The 20636-nt window shown below is 38.8% G+C and overlaps 1 protein-coding gene across 2 annotated transcripts; it reads right to left on the reverse strand.

Moving 5' to 3' along the window:
* Positions 1-1166: 1166 nt before the first annotated feature.
* Positions 1167-13787, reverse strand: LOC309384460 (dnaJ homolog subfamily B member 6-like). Of its 2 annotated transcripts, none has more exons than XM_081938042.1 (8): positions 13689-13787; positions 12306-12551; positions 10525-10634; positions 8410-8463; positions 6598-6708; positions 4444-4543; positions 4048-4118; positions 1167-2587 (listed from the first exon to the last, which is right to left on the reverse strand). In XM_081938042.1, the coding sequence occupies exons 2-8, from the start codon at positions 12368-12370 to the stop codon at positions 2304-2306; spliced, it is 795 nt and encodes a 264-aa protein (XP_081794168.1). In that variant the 5' UTR covers positions 12371-12551; positions 13689-13787; the 3' UTR covers positions 1167-2303. The 2 variants fall into 2 exon arrangements, with proteins under 2 accessions (XP_081794168.1, XP_081794169.1); XM_081938043.1 differs by having other exon boundaries at positions 2332-2587; positions 6598-6647.
* Positions 13788-20636: the final 6849 nt, after the last annotated feature.

The raw sequence follows: 20636 nt of genomic DNA on the forward strand, positions 1-20636 counted from the left end.
ACACAGTGTAAGGGAAATTCCACACAATTGATCATCTCCTGTCCTGCTCCTACCTGTTTCTTAAGCCAGCTTCAGAAAGTCCACTCTGCATTGCCCCAGACTGCCAATGAAGTTGGACTGGGACTCAGTCCAAACTATAGCTACCATGAGACCTGATGGATCATTCCTCTGCTTCTTTCTTTTCCGTCCATGTGAGGTAGAGTAGACTTGCTAGCTAGTTCCTGTGTGAACATCAAGGCTGATTTTTCCCTTTTTAGGGCTTTATCTCTTCTCATTAATCCCTGTGCCTACCTTTGCTTTTCCAGACGTTTGCAGGCATGGATGTCTTCACTCTCTGCCCCACCAACCCTACCTGCCTTATCTCTTTTTACACTAACACAGATCCGTTCTTTTAATTTTTTTTGCTTCTAGTATGGTCATCGCTCTGATGTTACATTATCCAAAGCACTAGAGAAGTTATTCTATGAATCTCACAGTCTTTTGCAGCTGCATGGAAAATTTGTAGCAAGGAAGGATAGTTCAGCTTCATGGAAACAAAAGACTCTGGAAGTGTTCTGCTTCTTTCTTTAGAATTATATTTTTCTATACATATACATTATACAATAGCTTTCGGTCATTTCTTTTCACAGTAGTAATTTCTTATATTTTTATCATCCACAGCTGTTTCCACTTCATCATTCCATCAAGCATAAATGTACATATTTGTTCTTATATTCCTGATTAAGCCAACACAATTCTATGGAACTCTTTTCATTCTCTCTCTATAATATGATTGATTTTATATATATATATATATATATATATATATATATATATATATATATATATATATATATATATATATATATATATATATATATATATATATATATATATATATATATATATATATATATATATATATATATATATATATATATATATATATATCGTAGATTTTCACGGGTGTAAGTATGCTGGTCTTGTTGTATTCAGATCTTTTCCCATGTAAGATTGATCTTACATGGGAAAAGACCCGAAGACCCGAATACAACAAGACTATATATATATATAGTCACATATATACACACACACTGATGTTGTATACACACACACACCATAAATATACAATGAGATTACTTTTGTTTTTATTTCATTTGTTAACACTTTAACATTTATTCCTCTTACATTCCAGATTTCAATCTTCCATATGCCATGACTGACATCAATAGGGTCCATAAGGTATTGACTTCCACCACTTATCATAGCTTTAATCAATCAAAACTTTCATATAACATTTTTAATAATAAAGAGTAAACTAAATTATTAAGCTTGATTATGCCCATGCCACATGCAGCATTCCCTGCTTATGAAGGAGGCAGTCCCAGTCAGTTTGGCATGTTTTGGCAAGTATGCCACAAGCACATTATGGACAGTTTTATCCCAAGCATGCTCACACTATTCCATGCAATCATGATCTTTAACCTAGAACAGTGCCCCCAATATTTTGGGCACTGGCAACCAGTTCTGTGGAGGGTGGGTTTTCCTCAGATCAGGGTGTGTGGTTTTGTGAGCTGCATGGATCCTGCATGTACACAAATGGAACTTTGCTCACTTTGTGGCCTGCTTCCTGACAGCCACAGAGTAGTACTGGTCCACAACCAGTTGGGGAGGTTGGGGACCCTGATCTAGAGGCTTACCTTACAAGCAAATACAATATTTTGCTTTACTGACATTATTTTTGATATTATAAAAAAACTCCCACTCAAATATCATGATTACCTTCTTTTTTTCTTCTGAAAAAAACGTAGGTATCTCTTCCAACATGAAGTAATTAAGAATACTGAAAACAAAATCACTGTTCCCAACCTTTATTAAACAGCCCATTGCCCTTTGCTTGTCTCCTTCCTAATGGATCCCATAATTTTATGTTCTCCCTATACTGGTAGCTAAGTAAACTTAGAGGAACTTGATTTCGCCCAAGAATCTTCATCAGCCATAGTGGAGTTGATTTGTTACATATGAGGGTGATCATGTTCCCTTTGGCAAAGAACTCTTTTTCTCTGATTAAGGGTTTCATTAATCCTTCAGTATTCTGCTCCTCTTCTTCTTCTTCTTCTTTCTCCCTCTCTTTCAAGGACCATCTTCTTACTAGCCAGTCTCCCCCAGCACACTGGTGCCTATTTTCACCTGGAGTCCACATGGTATCTACTCGTTGATTAGTTCTTCTCATCTGGGTCTTCTCAGTATTCACATCCGGCGCATGATATGTTCCTCCTGACTAACCGCCAGCATACGAGATCTGATTTATATGGAGGTTACTGCTAGAATTCATCAATATGGGATTCATCATCCTCAGACTGGAACTCATCGTCTTGGTGAGACTCACTATCTGTGTGACAATTACTGTCCTCTTCAGGAGATTCACTTCTCACTGTGTTGTTTGTATTTTTAATAGGGAAGATGCGCCTCACCTTAAGAACCTTGCGGTTAGGATCAGAGTCATAGTCATCATAAGTAAACTGAGGTAAAGACCTGTACCTGGTGGGCTTACTACGAATAAAATGCCCTCCAGTTTCCCTAATGGGTGTTCTGTCAGCTGGCACACCTGCAAAAAGGAAGGGAGTTCTGACGTTAACATTCAAATGCCCCATTTTTTAAAATGTCAGTTGGAACACAGTTACTTGCTTTGGCCTGAGCCAGACTATTGGGTCTTCTGGCATAAAACAGTCTACTCTTTCCAAAAACTCTATTTTTTCTATTAATGCCAGGAATCGAACCACCCACCCCAAGTCAGGTTGCAGCATTAGAGAGCATGTGGTTTATTATGGCACAAAAAAGAGGGAGTCAAGCTATTCTCCAAAGCACTTGAAGGCAGGACAAAAAGCAATGGATGGGAAATAATCAAGGAGGGAGGCAACCTATAACTAAGGAGAAATCTCTTGACAGAACAATTAATCAGTGGAACAAATTGCCTCCAGAAGTTGTGAATGTTCCAACATTGGATGTTTTTAAGAAGATTGAATGGACAACCATTTGTTTGAAATGGTATAGGGTTTCCTGCCTAAGCAGGGGGTTGGACTAGAAGACCTCCTAGGTCTCTTCCAACTTTGCTATTCTGTTATGATCACCATTACTGATTTTAGCCTTAATTTAGATATATTTATTTTACTTTCATCATGGGATTATTGTTCTTTTTTAATTTAGCAGTTCCCAAAAAAATAAGTTTAATATATATTTTTTAACATTGTAGGCTACTATTTTAGGAGAAATCTTCTGTGATTCAGGTATACATTTATGAATATTTATTCCAAGCATATGAAAAACCCAAACAGCTCAATTAAAGAATCTTTGTGCTAAAACACTCTGGAGTATTTTCCACTGGGCCAATCCTGCATCTTGGATTTTCTGTGTCAGAACTCTTCTTTTTTGCCCATTCATATGTATTACACTCATGTCTTTAAGGTAATGTATTTCTTATACACTAAATGGAAACAATATATGAGATGTTTGTCCATGTGGGAATAGAACATAGCTCAATGAAAGCCCATCAGCTTCAACCTTCAACCTCTCCAGGTCTAAGCCTAAAATCTTGGCAATCTGTTGTGAATTAATGCAAAAAAGAGCTAAGTGGATCCATGTTACAGTTTCATGGAATGTAGTACTTCCTAAATGTTGGACAGTATGCAAGCAATAAATATATGGGAACTAGAGGTGGGTTGCTCCCAATTCGGCCCGGATTGGGCGAACTGATAGTAGCAGTGGCGGGAGGCTCCACCCACCTGCACAGACGCTTCTGCGCATACACAGAAGTGGTGTGCGCCCACCCGAACCGATAATAAAAAGTGGCAACCCAACACTGGTGGGAACATCTTCTTGGTGTGGATACATAGAATTTAATTTAATGAGTAGAAGCAGAATTTCAATACTGTATCTGAAATAAACTCCATTACTCAAAGCAACAGCAGCTCTTCTCCAAACTGCATAAAATTTTCAAACTGTCTGGGCTACAGCTCCTTTTAAAAGTCCTGCTGGATCAAAGCAAGATTCTATGTTTCAGTTTCTTACCATTAACAACAACAGATTTAAGATGTCCATTTTCTTCAACTTCCACTCGCTCCTGCCCGTCCTTAATAATTCTGGGAAATAAATAATACTTTTTCAGAGATGAAAATCAGATTCTCCGTTCCAGGTTTTTTTTAAGAGCTTGTAAATAACGCCTTATTTTTGAGAAAAGTAGTTGCTTTCACTTTGAACAAAGTGATAAGAAGCAAAATCAGAAACAAGTGGAGTGGGGGATTTTCCTGCTGAGCTGTGGCAGCCGTAGCAGAAAGTTTGGGGGAAATGGTTTTTACCATAAATCGTTTATAACCACTGTGTACTACTGAAAGCTATTTGAGGAAAAGAAATAGTTATGGCACATATGGAGCTTCTGGTTAGTTCTTGGAATAATCCCTTCCTCACCTTTTGGTAGTGATTTGTTTGCCATTGAAGAAGTTAGTTGAGGAAGAATAAAAACTGAATCCTTTTCCTCCAACGCAGCCAGTGAAAGCCATAGGATCTCCTAAAATATAAATTAGTAAATTTAGGTCTTGGATATTTGACATGAGGAAGGAAGGAAGGAAGGAAGGAAGGAAGGAAGGAAGGAAGGAAGGAAGGAAGGAAGGAAGGAAGGAAGGAAGGAAGGAAGGAAGGAAGGAAGGACCAAATTATTTAGCATCTCAAGCAGAAAAGCCTACTGAAGTACTTTATATCAATAAAAATGTGATGGATCAGAGGTTCTGGCTGTTTTATACAGTGATAGGCTTCAATGTGATATGGTCTGCCATACTAAGCAGTTAGGAGCTGGGTTGATATACTATGAAAGCCATAATATAGTTGGTTGTTTGGGCTTTATACCATGTTTTATTAACTGTTATGTTTGGAATCTGAAACTTATTGTTCCGTATCAACCCAGCCAATTGTGGCTTAGTGAAAAAAATCTTGGTTAAATAAATAAATGCTTATGTCAGACTCTGAAACCAACTGCTCATTGGAAAGCAGTAGTTGGAATAGGGCTGATCCAAGTAGAGCAGCAAGCAGCAGAAATTTATATAAGTAAGTATATTCTTTATTGTCATTGTACTTAAATACAACGAAATATCAACATATTCAATGGAGATTTGTCATCCTCCTTCAACTAAAACTGTAGTTGATTTGACCCCTGAATGTTTTGGCAATTCCAATTCCAATGTTGTGCCTTTATTTCTTTGAAGAAATCCAATCCACCAAATCCGTTTTTTTCCTGGGACTGGACAGCCACCATGGAAACATAACAAAGACACTGTTTTTTTTAAAGAGTTATTATAATAACAGTGCCCGTGCCAATTCCAAGATATTTTTTCCAAAAATTTAAAATTCCTCTAAATTACAGCACATTCTTGTTTCTGGTATATTGTTGGACAGGCAGCTTACAAGTAGTCCTCAACTTATCACAATTCATTTAGTTCACCATTCAAAGTTACAATGTTTTCAAAGTTATTGAAAAAAGGGACTTGTGACTATTTTACACATGACTGTTGCAGCATCCCCAGGGTCATGTTGATCAAAATCCAGACGTTGGGCAATTGACCCATATTTATGATGGCTGCAGTGTCCTACAGTCACGTGATCTCCTTTTGCAAACTTCTAACAAGCAAAGTCAATGGGGAAGCCATATTCAGTTAACAACCATGTTACTAACTTAACATCTACAGTGATTGACTTAATATTTGTGGCAAGAAAGGTCACAAAATGGGGCAGAACTCACTTAATAACTGTCTTGTCAGAAGTTTTTGGCTCAGTTGTGGTTGCAAGTCAAGGGCTATCTATATATGAATCATACACATATGTATAATTCCATATACATCTACATCGGGTGTCAGCAACCAACGGTTCCGGAGCCGCATGTGACTCTTTTGTCCCCCTGCTTTGGCTCCCTGTCGGCTGAACCACCACTGGCTGGCCCCGCCCCTCACCCTCTCCTTCCAGTCACTCCTCACCTGGCCTGAGAGAGATGAGAAAGAGAGACACAGACAGGCACACAGAAAGAGAAAGAGAAAGATAGACAGACAGACAGACAGACAGACAGACAGACAGACAGACACAAACACACTGGGTAGACATGGCCTGGGGGGGTCATGTGACTAGGTGGGAGTGAGTGATGTCGAGTTGACCACACACACACATTTGGACCCGTGGGAAACGGGTCTAAATGGCTCTTTGAGTGTTTAAGATTGCAGAGTCCTGATCTATCTATATCTATATCTATATCTATATCTATATCTATATCATCTATCTGTCTGTGTGTGTGTGTGTGTATGTATGTATGTATGTATGTATGTATATATATATATATATATATATATATATATATATATATATATATATATATATATATATATATATATATATATATATGTTGTATTTGTACTGATAAATAAATAAAGGGAGATTAGTATAGATCTATTTCGAGCTAATTAGCTCTCATCAGCTAGCCATACCCTTACTGGGATTTGAACCTGGGCTGTATTATATATATGTACAAATGGATAAGATGGCTTTGAGTTTCTCTGAATACTAAACAGGATTACTACTTACCAAAAAAAGGGTCCCTTCCCCCAAAAAATTCCCGAAAGACATCATGGGCACTGCGGAAATGGAACATATATTCAGAACTAATATTGCTCCCAGCAGATCCTCCTGGCCTACCTGAAAGATGTTAAAGAACGAAAAGATCAGGGTGGTGCAGACTTCAAAAATAATTCAGAAGTGCTCCAGAGTGCTTCTTTGCTGTTCATTAAAGTCATCTTACTTTTTCTGCACAAACCTGGAAAAAGCGATAATCCTGCTGAAAGTCTCGGTGACCCGAGTAAAAGATGGCATGTTTTAACGAACAGCAGAGAACTGCCAGGTCATGTGAGATTGAGGTACACATTTCGAAACATGTTTGAGACATGTTCCATCCCAGAAAAGATATTCAGAATAATTAAATTTAGAGATATAAGTTATATTATATTTAACTTAAAATAAGAGATTACCTGGTTAAATATTTCTGTCTCTACTGAGGAAAATTTGAGGCATTTCCCCTTCTTAACTCTTCCCCCCCTTTGAACTTCCTTCCCTTTTTTTGTAGTTATCTTGTACTTTACATTTTCTTGAAATTTAATAAACTTGTATTTTAAAAAAGATGTCTAGGCTATAAGAAGTGATGGATAGGGAACACAAGGCAGGGGAAGCTCTCTTTTTTTAAACAAAGTTCTGAATATTAATAATTATGAAATCCCAGTGCTGTACTAGAATATCTGTCTCTTGAAACTCTTTTTAAAGGGCATTTCTGCACACGTTTTTCATATCATATCACTCCAGAATCAACTCCAGACTTCTATGTTGGGTGACTCTGACAGTTTAAGTCATGGGTGTCCAAACTTGGGAACTTTAAGACTTGTGGACTTCAACTCCCAGAATTCCCCAGCCAGCCATGCTGAGTTGAAGTCCACAAGTCTTAAAATTCCCAAGTTTGGACACCCCTGGTTTAAGTTGTTTATTTCTGATTCAGCTGCAGTGTATTCCAACACTAAAAAATCCCACCAATCTTTCTGACTGCAAAATTGAAACTCCGTGAAGTTCACAGTTGGTGCTTTGTGGTTCCCCCCCTCCCCCTCTTTGGACTGTGGATCCCTTACATCTCTAATGGATGTTTGGCCTTAAAATCATTACTTCCATACCCTTCTCAAGTTCATGTCTCCTGGGCACTCTTTGTTCTGACCTAGGCTTCCCAAGAGCATGAAGCAAACTCCTTGTCCTGACAAAAAACCCTTTTATTAATTTACTGTGAATTCTTCTCATTCACATCCTGCAGAGTGTTTCATGGGAGGATTTACAGTCACAGACCTTATCTGGCCTGGAGAGCTCACAGGCCAATATCTGCAAAACTTGGCAAGGAGTCTCAGAGAGTCACGAACCAATTAAGCAAACTAATTGTCTCCTGCAAACTCCACTCCCCTTTTGCTCCTCTTTTATTTCCTCTAAAAGGGCCATTCATCGTCCACCTTTGGCCTTACTCCCAAGTCGAGCCCTGTTCTTTAGCTGTTCCCTTCATCTAGCAGCTTTGCGCATGTGCACACTGGGAACAGGTTCTAGCTGCTTGTCTGCCTCACTGATGTCTGACTCTGAAGGCAGTTGATAAATGGCCCCCTCTCTGCCTCCAACACAGAGCCCTCATCAGAGCCTTCCCCAGACTCCAGGACTGGCCCATGTTCCTCCCCAACCTCCTCACTGTCTGAATCTGCTGCCAGCTCCACTGGTTGCTGGTGGGCCACAACACTCCTAAGGTTGAGAAAGAAATGCATCTCCAGTTGTGTTGTCTTTTAGAATTGTGACTGCATTTGCTTTCTTTGCAATGTCACTTACCTCTTTCCATGAGTCCATCCTTACCATAGAGGTCATAGACATCACGTTTGTTCTCTGTAAAAAAGAAGACTTTGTTTAACATATACACTAAGCTAGATTGCTGGACTGGGTTTATATAACATTGACGGTGGTTTGCAAATAACCCAAGCTTGATTCTTGCTCCATGCTAAATTAAATTCATCCAAACTATATTACGGCTTAGCATTGTGCAACCATGTTGAAAAGTAGGACCTTATCTAGCTCTTCATCTGTTTTCAGAAACCCTGTTTTTTGTTGGCTTGCTTTATTTCACAGTCTCATCTAGTCACCATACTTATAAGGTAAAGGTAAAGGTTCCCCTCACACATATGTACTGGTCATTCCTGATTCTGGGGGGGGGGGTTGCTCATCTCCGTTTCAAAGCCGAAGAGCCAGCGCTTTCCAAAGACGTCTCCGTGGTCATGTGGCTAGCATGACTAAATGACGAAGGCGCATGGAACACTGTTACCTTCCCACCAAATGTGGTTCCTATTTTTCTACTTGCATTTTTACATGCTTTTGAACTGCTAGGTTGGCAGAATCTGGGACAACGGGAGCTCACTCAGTTACACGGTGCTAGGGATTCGAACCACTGAACTGCCATCGACAAGCTCAGCATCTTAGCCACTGAGCCATTGTATCCCTTACCACCGTACCTATGTGGAATAGTAAATGAATGCAGAAAGACTCGCCTTTCTGTCAGTATTCCACCATCCTCAGCTAAACTTGAGAATTGATAAGTACCATAAGAACCAAGATAAATAAAGCACATAAGAATGAATGTGCAGGGCAATGACACATTGAACAGACTGTCTTTGCTACAAAGAATGCAACCGCCGCCTGCATGCTGAGCTCAGAGGCTTAGTCTTAAGGAAAAATAAAGAATCTGATCAAATGGAGTTCAGTGCAGGGATCAGTTGAATGAATGAATGACCTTCCAGAATGTGGGTAAATGGCACCAGCTTCTATGAAATGAACAAGTATTGAAAGATGTGGAATAAATGATAGGATTAGCTATCATTGGCTTCCCACATCTAAAGAAGGTGATGTGCCAAATGGATGGAATCCAAGAAAGAATCTGAAAATGTCACCGCTTAAATTCCAGGTATGGGAGACAGAAAGGCCATGCGATTGTATGCATTTGGAAACCTCTCCTATAGGCCTTGTGTAAGTGTACTAAGGAGAAACAGGTGTAAGATCTAAGATTTTAAAAGGGCATTTCAAAAAGGTTCCACAAGAACTTGATAGGGGTACATGAAAGAGAAAGAGAGAACAACATTCACAATTTTTAAAATAGTTTTTTTATGAAGTTTCATTACAAGGTAAAGTTAGAAAAACAAGAGAGGAAAAAGTAATGACTTCTGACTTTCTTTGGTGCAGTAGAATGCAAAAAGAATACAACTGCAATATTTTATTTTACTTTTTCATAACATTTCAAATGATTTCTATAATTATGAAATCATTCTAATTATCCAAACCTAAAATCAACATCTCGTTTTTTTTTCAATTTTGAGCAAAAAGTCCATAGACAATTTACAAGCAGAAAAAATGAATAACTTATTTTCTTTAATTAAAGCAATCATTTTTGCCATCCCCCACTAACTCACCTTTTCCATTCATTCTTCCACTGTGGGTATTATCTATCTTTGTGCATATAAGATTCTCACTGTAAAATTTCACCATCTTTCTATTATTAGAGGTTTGTCTCTTGATCAGGAACTTTTTAAAGAAATCTTAACAACTACGTTTAAGAAGCTCAAGTTTGTGCAACAAATATCAAATTGTACCTCCCACTGCCGATACTGACGGAATTTATCTTCCAGATTTCAGTGGGAAAAAATGAACCCTTCTTTAAGGATTTAGGGCACTAGTATTACAAGAAATAAAGTCTTGAGGCACCTACTTACAAGTAACTATGGCAATATGTCACAATGCCCCCCTTCATTGTTCAGACAAATACATTAAAGGCACTAAATGAATTTGGTTGAACATAATAACATGCCAAACATTGTGGGGGGGGGTGTTGGGGGGGGAGATAAATATACAAGAGGCCATAAGAGGCACTGTTTCAGTCATGAAAAGAGCTTGAATACTTACTATCTGAAAGTACTTCGTATGCTTCTGCAATCTCCTTGAATCTCTGTTCTGCAAATTGTTTATTTTCTGGATTTTTATCTGGGTGCCACCTGAGAGCTTTCTTCCTGTACCTTTAATGTGCATGTGCACACAGAGATACAGATACAAAATTAGTTAGCATCCGTGTATGTGTTCTGGCACACACACACACAGTAGGTAGGTAGGTAGGTAGGTAGGTAGGTAGGTAGGTAGGTAGGTAGGTAGGTAGGTAGGTAGGTAAACAGAGAGAGAGAATAAATTACAAAGCTGCTAAAGTGGGCAGCAGTTCTTAAGTACAAAGGATTTGTGCAATCCTCGTGTTTTGGGACAAAGAAGGGAACAGATTACTGCTCCACGGGATTTTTACCCCCTATTTCTTTTAAGTAGGCTTCAACAACCTCTCCACTAGTCTGACCTTACTAGATGAGGAGTGGTCAAGTAGGTAGACTCACTTCGGACTGTTTGAAGCTATCTCTCTCCAGTGGTTTTGAGTCTGGCATACAGTTAGAGCAGTATGTTGAGTATTATTACAGTGCATTAAGCAAATGCATTATTAGATTTTACAAAGATAATTTTGAAATTTGCAGCAGGCTAATTAGTAAACATTTTATTATAATAAGGTAGCAACATCTCTATACACTTCGGGCCTTAAATATTTCTGCAGCAGAAGTAAAAGGAGGAAAGAAAATCTCCTGCATAGATTTGCGAGCTCCTCTGGTGACACAATGATAGTATGGCAAATTAAGGGTGGCCTCTACAGGTAGTCCTTGACTTACGACCATAATTGGGTTGTAAACATCTGTGACTAAGCAATGTGGTTGTTAAATCCTGTCTGATTTTGCTACCTTTTTTGCCATGATTTTTAAGTTAATCAGAATTGTTGTAGGTGTGAGGACCAAATGAAAATCACTTTTTTGAGCATCATTGTAACTTGGAATGGACATTAAACACATGGTCGTAAATCAAGGACTCTCTGTACAGGGCACAATTAGGGGCTGCTTCAGAGTGAAGTTGCTAACAGTCGGTGATGTAACAAAATTCAAGCCTTCTTTGTGGCCTTGTTGGCCATCCTTTAGGACAGAGTTGTGTGTCCTACTTAGTTGTTCTATTTCCCCTAAATTATCCTGCTGCTCTTGGATGTGATGGAAGATGCTCCCCTAATACCAATTTTACCTACAAGTAAAATTCTACCTGCTATCTTGTTGACTCTTAATGGAAGGAGAGTTTATCTCATACTTTGCTTATGGCACCAAACTATCTGAAATTAGCTTTACAAAACTCAGAGATATTGCCTTTCTTCCCTTTTAACCTACACACAAGGACTATTATACAATTAAGATAATGTTAACTGAATGGGTATGTGTATTGTATTTGTTTAGAGGAGATTTAAAAAAAAAAAAAATTGCCTATTAACACCCCATATCTGCCATCTAGCAAACTAGGACATATTTTTAGTGGGTCAATTTTTTTAAGGTGATTAGTGTGATTAATAAGATTCCTGGACTTGCTACAGTGTTCTTAAAATGTATATCTGAAATATTTTCAAAAAAGTAATTAAACTCTACAGTGTTAAAGCACACCTATCTCTTCTTGCCTTAAATAGTGAAATATCGGTTACAGGAAGAGGTTCACTAAAAACTAATTTCTTGCTTGTCAAAGTACCTACATTAGTCGATTGGCTGGAGGATAACATCCCCTTAGAAATAAGGTAACCACAGAGGTTATTGATGAAATCAATTTTTGATTAAATCAAAAGTACTTACGCTTTTTTAATATCATCTAAAGAAGCAGTCTTGGGAAGGCCCAGGGCTTCATAGTACTCCACCATGTTGAAGAGATGTTTTCTGCAGAACCGGTGAGGATGTAAACACAGTCAAACAGATATGTATTAGAAGTCTCTAGATATTCAACCAAAATCTTTGAGTTTTCAACTGAAGTTACAGGTGGTCATGGCCATTCACCAGGTTGGGCAGGCTCATAGGGAGAAGCAAATGGTTGGATAGTTGATCCTACAACACAGAGAAGAAAGTGTCATGAGACTCAAATATATATTAGCTTCTCCAAAGTCATGGGGGTTGGGGGAATGAACCTAAGTGTCCCCTGTTAATGTTAGTATTTTTATTATCAGATAGAAAGACAGAAGGTCTGCAGATAGAGCAAAGGTAATTACAAAACTGCTGATACCACACCTATCCTAGAGCTAATCTCTTAGACTAAGGGAAGAGTGAGGGGGGAAAATCAAGATACATTTGAAGAAAACAAAGGTTCCCATCCACATGTAGGGTGGTGTTTCTATTTCCAGCATGAACTGGATCCTCTGCCATTTCACTCTCCACCCTTTCTGTGAGTCTTTATTGGGACATTAAACTTTTTTTAAAAAAAAATCCATTAATTTTTAGCACCCTTCATTCTCTTGTACCTGTCAGCAGTTCAGTTCTATTACTATTTGGTCCTTCTGCCCATTTTGAAGTATTAATTTCAGATAAGAACAGCGCCTAATTGAATTTGCTGCTTCAGATTTTCATGTTTTTGTGTGGCTGAGAAAAAGGGGGTAATTAACAGTTGGACAAAGCATGTTAGATTTTCGTTGCTTAATCTCCACAGTCACACCGGAGCTGAGTCCGCACAACTTGGCTTCTAAATTGATTTCCCTGGGGTCACACAATACAATGAATCACGCGATTTGAATATATAATCTAAGCCGCAATGAAACAAACCAAAGATAATCTTTATCATGCTAGCAACACACCTCCAAGAAAAGGAGAATTTGAATTATTGGTTTCTTTTTCTTTTTCAAGTATTTATTTATTCTAATATTTATTTATTTACTCCATTTAACAATATATATTGTAAAAGTATCTAGTCCTACTTAATACAATGTTCTATAAAGTCATCTAGAAAGAACTGTCACTCTGGATCTCAATTATAGGGGGCACTTTTCTACTAGTCTCTGTAAGGGAGAGGATTGAACACTTTGAGGAAAGTAAAATTTCTCACAATTACTTTCACTTTGAGAAAAATAAAAATCCACACAGCTGAGTACATGTAAAATTCTCCATACAGTCCTGCCACTGGATTTCCTTTTTCTCTTATGGGCTAGTTTCGCATTTGCTGTCCATCTATCAAAACCCAAAGCAGTTGAGTACCTTATTGTAGAGGAAAAAACTGTCCTGGCTGCATGTTGGGCCCAGTTCTGAGATCTTGCAGGTGTCAGCTCACACCTGCACACACACACAGTTGCTGACTGATCAGAAGGTAAAGGGAAAGGAACTCAGCAATAGCCAATCACTCAATTCCTTTTCTTTTGCAAAGCAGCAGTAGAAACAAGAACCAATGGGAAGTTTGACCTGATTATGATGTCACCTCTTTGTATTTTTCATATGGGACATTATAAACTAACCATAGATCTCAAGGCGGGGAAAGTGAGAAGAAAAATGTGTTAAGGCCCATATTGCTTCTGTTTCATTCAACTTTAATTTAATTACAAGAGTTATGTCTCACTGAAGTCAGCAGGGCTTCCTCTAGTTCTGGAGAAATCAAATTATCTCAGCCTACTTCACACTGACTTCAGACGGAGCTGTGAGGTTAAGTCTCCCTTTTTAAACTTGATGGATTATCTTTGCTTGGAGAACAACATAGGGAGCATGACTTTGTTTTTGTTTTCTTTGTTAGAAATTTAATAAGCTGTCCAACTGTACAATGCCTCCAACTGGCCCACAGCAAAAACAATCATAAAAGATAAATAAAAACTCCAAATCCTAGAGAAAGACAACCATGAAAAGAAACTATCAGACACAGAGGATTAACTAACCCATTTTAACCCACAATCTGGGAAAACAGCCAGGTTTTCAATGCTCTTTTCGACATAGCCAAATTTATTGGGAGGGCGCGTGGAATGATGTTCCAGAGGGCATTTTTCAACAAAATGTTGCAGAAGTTGATCACAGCCCCCTAGGTAGGGGCTCTTGATGTTGGTTCTTCCCTAGAGAGAATTGACTAATTCAGAGCTGCTGGATAACAATATCCCACAGGTGTCAAACTCGCGTCGTCGTGTTGCTGTCACGTGATGTATTGTGGCATTTTTCCTCTTCACAGAGCTGGAGTGGGTGTGGCTTATACGTGATGCATATGGCCTGCAGGCCACCGGTTTGACACCCATTGAATATCCCAATGCTTGGAAGAGGAAAAGTACTGCTGTTTTACCTTTTTTATCACCACATGTGATTATTTCAGTTAGCTTGGCAGTCTAACCCAACATGAGGGCTCAGTCTGAAGTAGCATTGGCCTTGTGGCCTCCCTAAAATTTATTCCCATGAACAAAAGAGGATGTCTGCTAGTAGAAGAGCCATCCATCTGAACTATAATGAAGTGAATGCCTGTGTGTTCTATTTTTAAAATTATGTTCTTACACTTATCAAAGTATAAATACAAATGAAAATGAAAATAGTGGGAAAATGAAAGGGGGAGATAGATAAGTGCAGAGTAAAGGGTGAAAGGGAAAAAAAGCATTGACTTCTGACTCTTTTTAGTGCAATAGAGTAGAATAACATCACTGCAGTCTCAATTTTTTAATTTTACATTCTTAATATGTGCTGGTTTATTTAATCTTATCTAATCAGCAAAATCCCAATTCAAATTTTTGTTTTTTTCCACCTCAAGCACAAAATCCAGAAGCAGTTTCCAAGTATCTTGTGTCCCATTTTTCAGAGGGAGAAGTGCCTTCTTAAGAGAGCTGTATGTTTAGTAACACTTACTATGAAGAAGAGAATGTCTTTTTCTTTTTTCTAAAAGCAAATAAACTCCTATTTGCTATAAATAGAAGGAAAATGGAAAACCTTAGGAACAATCCCATATTGAAATCTGGAGTCTCCTGGACTTCAGGCCTTCCCACTTTGTTTAAAATAAATGTTTGTTAAAACAAGTCTCTTATTTAAATATGCATTAAAATTAGTCTCTTTAACTCTTGGTTCCATCAGCCATTAAGTGCTACAGTTCCATGCACAGTAAAATGAACAAAATGGTCTGTATATTAAGAGGAAAATCATTGAATGGGTAGGTGAGAAAGTTATGAGAAAAAGTATTAGAAACCAAAAACAAAAGAAACCACTACTCTCATAATCTATGTAGATAATATAAAGATATGAAAATGATAGGATTAAAAATCGGGGATTTCAAAGAGTCGTGATGGTGTAGTGATTAAAATGCAGAATTGCAGGCTAATTCTGCTGACTACTGATTGCCAGCAGTTCGGCAGTTCAAATCTCACTGGTTCAAAGTTGACTCAGCCTTGCATCCTTCTGAGGTTGGTAAAATAAGAACCCAGATTGTTGGGGGTAATATGCTGATATCTGTAACCCGCTTAGAGAGAGCTGTAAAACAGTGATATATAAGTCTAAGTGCCATTGCTATTTCAATAAACCAGTGAAGCATTTGTTTACAGTGAAATTTTTATGACGGGAGGAATTGCTGTCAGCTGATATCTTCTAGAGATAAGTTACATGGATGTTCTTGATCTTTGATTTAAATGTGGAAAAGTATCGACACATGTCCCCGCTTCTTTCAAATGACTATTTAATATTTAATAATGCATCATTTTCCCTCTAATCTGCATCAAGACCTAGGCAGACAACCAGTTATGGCTCAGAAAATAACAGATTGAAAATACAATTCAGACAAATCTATCCAAACACGCTCTCCTACTGTCCATCGCAGTAGTTCTTTATGAGGATAATAAAGCCAGGTAACTTAAACCTTAAACCTTGATTACAAAAATATGTTTTATGTGGTTCCTAAGTGCACATTCTTGTGCAATTCCTGAAAAGATGGAGGATCTCCTGTCAATATGCTGGTGCCAAGGAAGAATAGGATGCAACTTGCAAACTGCATTTCTTTAAAACTGAATCCTGAGTATTTTGACTTTCATATAAAAAATAATTTGGTAACATTAAGTACTCTTATGTCCTGTTAATCTTGAGAGAGTTAAGATGTTTTTGATTTTCTCCAATTAAGTTGTGTGGGATTTTAAAAATTGCTATGTTATGGAAACTCACTTACCTTGAAGTAAATTCTTTTGAATTTAGTGGATTTTTTCTGTTGCATAAACATACCTGAGCTCAAGCTACACAACACTTAACTTTGGATCACAGTTCTACTCGTAACCCTTGTGGTTCCCCGCAAAAGTCTTTGTTGCTTTCATTACTGCTTTTTACCCCAATCTCAAAAGGCAGATTACCAACGGATATCAGTGGTTATCATTCTATCGTAGTAATCTTTACACCTCAGGATTCTAGGAACTCTGGTCCAAATAAAGATGGAGAAATGCTTGCTCATAGTACCAATAATTTCTTATGATCCTCTGCTTCAATATCAATTTCTGAACTAAGCAGTTTTCAAACAGAAATGTCCCACAGACAGACAGACAGACAGACAGACAGACACACTGCCCATGTGTTCCGTTTGGAAATGCTCTTCAAACAGCATCTGCTCACAGAATCTGAAATACAATATTAACTACTAATACAGATACATACAGGTATACAGATCATGCAACTTTTTTTTTACTACTCTAAGTAACTTGGTCAAAACTTCCTGGGTTGCTGGCTTACAGTATTTCTATGAGCCTAGTCTTTCATGAAATTACAGTAAATGCGGACTGGAAGGAAGACTTCTACTTCCACCCTTTATTAAGCACCTATCCAGATCTCCAAGGTTTATAATAGACTCCTGAGTTTAGGAGTTATAGGTAGAGCTGGAATGGGGAGTCAGGGGAGAGAACTTGCCCCTGCCTGGAAACCTATTTACAGAGCCCGGGAACCTGCTTGAAATATCTGGAAGACGAGGTGTCATTCCAGCTCGTGTACAATAGCCTCTTCTTGAGAGAAGTGGTGGGATTCCTTGGCCCATACCTGGGCTCCTCTGCCTTCTGGGCTTGCTGAGATTATCTAAAAACAGGTTGTTCCCACGCAGAAGACAACCTCCACTGCCATGCAATGGCCTCATCCCCCTATGGGGTGCGCTGTTTATGCTTGGAAGTTGGCTGGCCCATTTGGTTCCTTCTGGTGATTGATCTTTTGGAAGATGGTTCCCTCTACCTAAGAGCTTCCTTGTTCCATCCAAAAATTTCCTCACGCCACTGAGGATCCCATCAGTATTATCCGGTGATAGTTTGCTTACTCCATTTGGTGGCTGGGTCTGTGGGTTGTTGCCTTGCTCCTCAGAAGATGTGGGAGAATTTGGAGGAGTGCCTCTACTTGAGTTGGGTGTTCCTTCACTGTGCTTACTTTCAACTACTGGGCAAGGCCCATCTGATAATCCCTTCAGTGTTTGGGGAGTATCGTTACTTCTAAAAGAAGGGTCTTGTTTGTCTTCTAAACCAGTGTTCCCTAGAGGAGATGTGCAATTCTTCTGCAGTTTGTTCCAATTAGCGGGGATCTCATATTCAGGAGTTGAAGCATCTTTGGTCTCTGACTCATTCTGCTGTGTGGGCCAGTCATATGTAGGAGAACAATCACATTCATAGGGTGACTCGTATTCTGGGGAGGTTTTGTCCTCATCTTGCGTTTCATATATTGGAGGAGTCTCATATTCATAGTGCCATTCATATGGAGAATGGCCATCGTAGCTATATCGAGACTTGTGCCCCAAGGAAGTTTCATATATATATTGTGACTCAGGTGGAGGAGATAATTCATATTCATATTGTGAGTCATCGCCGGGGGAATATCCGTAGCCATATTGTGGATCATACAGTTCATAAGCTTTCGTGGGCTCATATATAGGAGAGGCGATATATGTATAATGTGACCCATATTTCTTTACATAGTACTGGGGTGATGTACTTGTAGAAGTCATGCCATAAACAGTGGAGGGACTAGAGCCATACTGAGAGTCATATAGGGAAGAGGAAGGATATTCATAAGGCTCCTCCTCCTGCTCCTCCTCCTGCTCCTCCTGCTTCCCAGCTTCGTATCCCCTGCAGGGACTGTTCCATCTATCATAGGGCTCATATTCATCCAGGGACTCATCTTCTTCATCAGCAGACTCAGACTTATCTTCCAAACAACATTCACAATCCTCCTTGCATTCTGGTATAGACTCAGGGTCTGCCTGTATTCCTTTGTCCACTGCTTTTATCTTTTTGCTTTCTTCCTCATCTGCAACCATAGAAACACAAGTCATTGGGTTAAAACAAAACAAAACAGAAAGCAGATAATTTATGCACTTCTAATGATCTCACTGATAGAAAGAGGTGGGAAACATTTTTTTCTCTTTCGTGTAAATCAGGAGTTCCGAATCCCTGGTCTACGGACCAGTACTGGTCCACGGTCTGTTGGGAACTGGGCTGCGCGAAGTGGTTGGTAGCCATGAAACGCTTCATTTGGGCATGTGTGGAATCTAGGTTGTGCATGTGAAACCATCCCCAATACCACCCCTGCTGCCATTGCCGCCAATTTGTGGAGCCAGAAAGATTGGGTACCACTGCTGTAAATCCATTAACTTCCCTTCCATGATGGAAGAAAAGCATGCATCACCCATTCCTTCTTTTATCAACAAGTTTTATTCTTGGGGATCAGTTGTTTAATATTTGGCAGATTTGAAGAACAGCATTTCTATTTTTTGTGAGAGAGATTCCTCTTATCATGCCAGACTTTCATAAACTTTTTGTGAAGTCTACGCCGGGCATGTCCAAACCATGGGTTTCAGGCTGCATGTAGCCCCGGACAGTTAGTAATGCGGCCCCACAAGATCTTAAACTTTTGAACACTATTATTTGATTTTTAGGAATATTTTTATATATTCTTTATTTATTTATTTATTTATTTCTTAGATTTTTAGACCGCCCCCTCTCCCAAAAAGGGACTCGGGGCGGTGTACAGTCAATGCAAATAAAATACAGTCATAACAATAAAATACATTTAAAATACATTTAGAGGGGGAGATAGACTGTATTATATATATTTATATGTGGCCCAAGACAATTCTTCTTCATTCAATGTGGCCCAAGCAAGCCAAAAGGTTGATCACCCATGGTCTACAGTGAACCAAGAACATATCCGGTCAAATAAAAGCAATTATGTAGAGAAGTATTTACACAGTTTGCCTCTGATAGTAAACTGGCTTTCTTTCCCAGAACAGAGAAGAACCTTCCAATTTGGTGACTAGGGGACTGGAAGAGTTTGTCTTTTTTTCTACTTTCTTTCATGACTCCAGGAAACAAATATGTTGAATCTGTCAGTCCAACAATGTGTTTTCAGGGTTCATTGCAGCCATGATTTTTGCAACTGAATCTGCAAATGAGTGAATACACTGGTAAGGTCATGTGCTAGGACTAAAGAGGCCCAGGTTCTCTTCCCACCTCAGCCACAAAGGTTTCTGTGACACTTTGGGACAGTGGTTAATATGATAGATTGACACTAAAGAGACCGAGATTCTAATTTACCCTCAGCCACAGAAGCTCACTGGATGATGTGGGCTAGTCTCATTATTTCAACAAAGGATAATGGAGGAGGGGAGGGGAGAAGAGGAATAGGTCCTTCTACTTCACTTATACCAAATTTTAAAAACTGCTTCGTTTGAGAAGTAAATTTCCAAGAGTAATCTGAAAAACTGTCCATTAATTATATACCGTAGCTATCTCCTTACAGCTTACATATTCTCCTAATTACATTTCTTAATGTAATATGAAATATGGGACAAAATATGAGTATGAAAAGGTAAGAAACAATAAGGGATTCAAAAGGATGCAGATTATCTGACTCTGGGCATGTCAAGACCTGTAGCAGATGGCACAACCATTTTGGTCCCCTTAAATCTTTCAGCAGCTTTTGATACTGTCAACCACAGTATCCTTCTAGACTGCCTGCATGGATTGGAAAGTGGAAGCCAGTTGTTATGGTGGTTTCACTTCCACTTGAAAATCAAGAGGGTAGTGGGAGCCAGGAGAGAGGTTGGAATGAGTGCCTCATGATTCAGTCTTTTCCCCTCTCCTGCTGAATGCTGACACAAAATTGCTGGGAGATGGCATGCACCAGTTTAGAATGAAGTGACATTAATATGTGATGATATATCTCTACCCTGGATCCTCTGTCAAATGT

This window comes from Natrix helvetica, assembly GCF_964273705.1.
Source record: "Natrix helvetica genome assembly, chromosome: 1".
NCBI lineage: Eukaryota > Metazoa > Chordata > Lepidosauria > Squamata > Natricidae > Natrix > Natrix helvetica.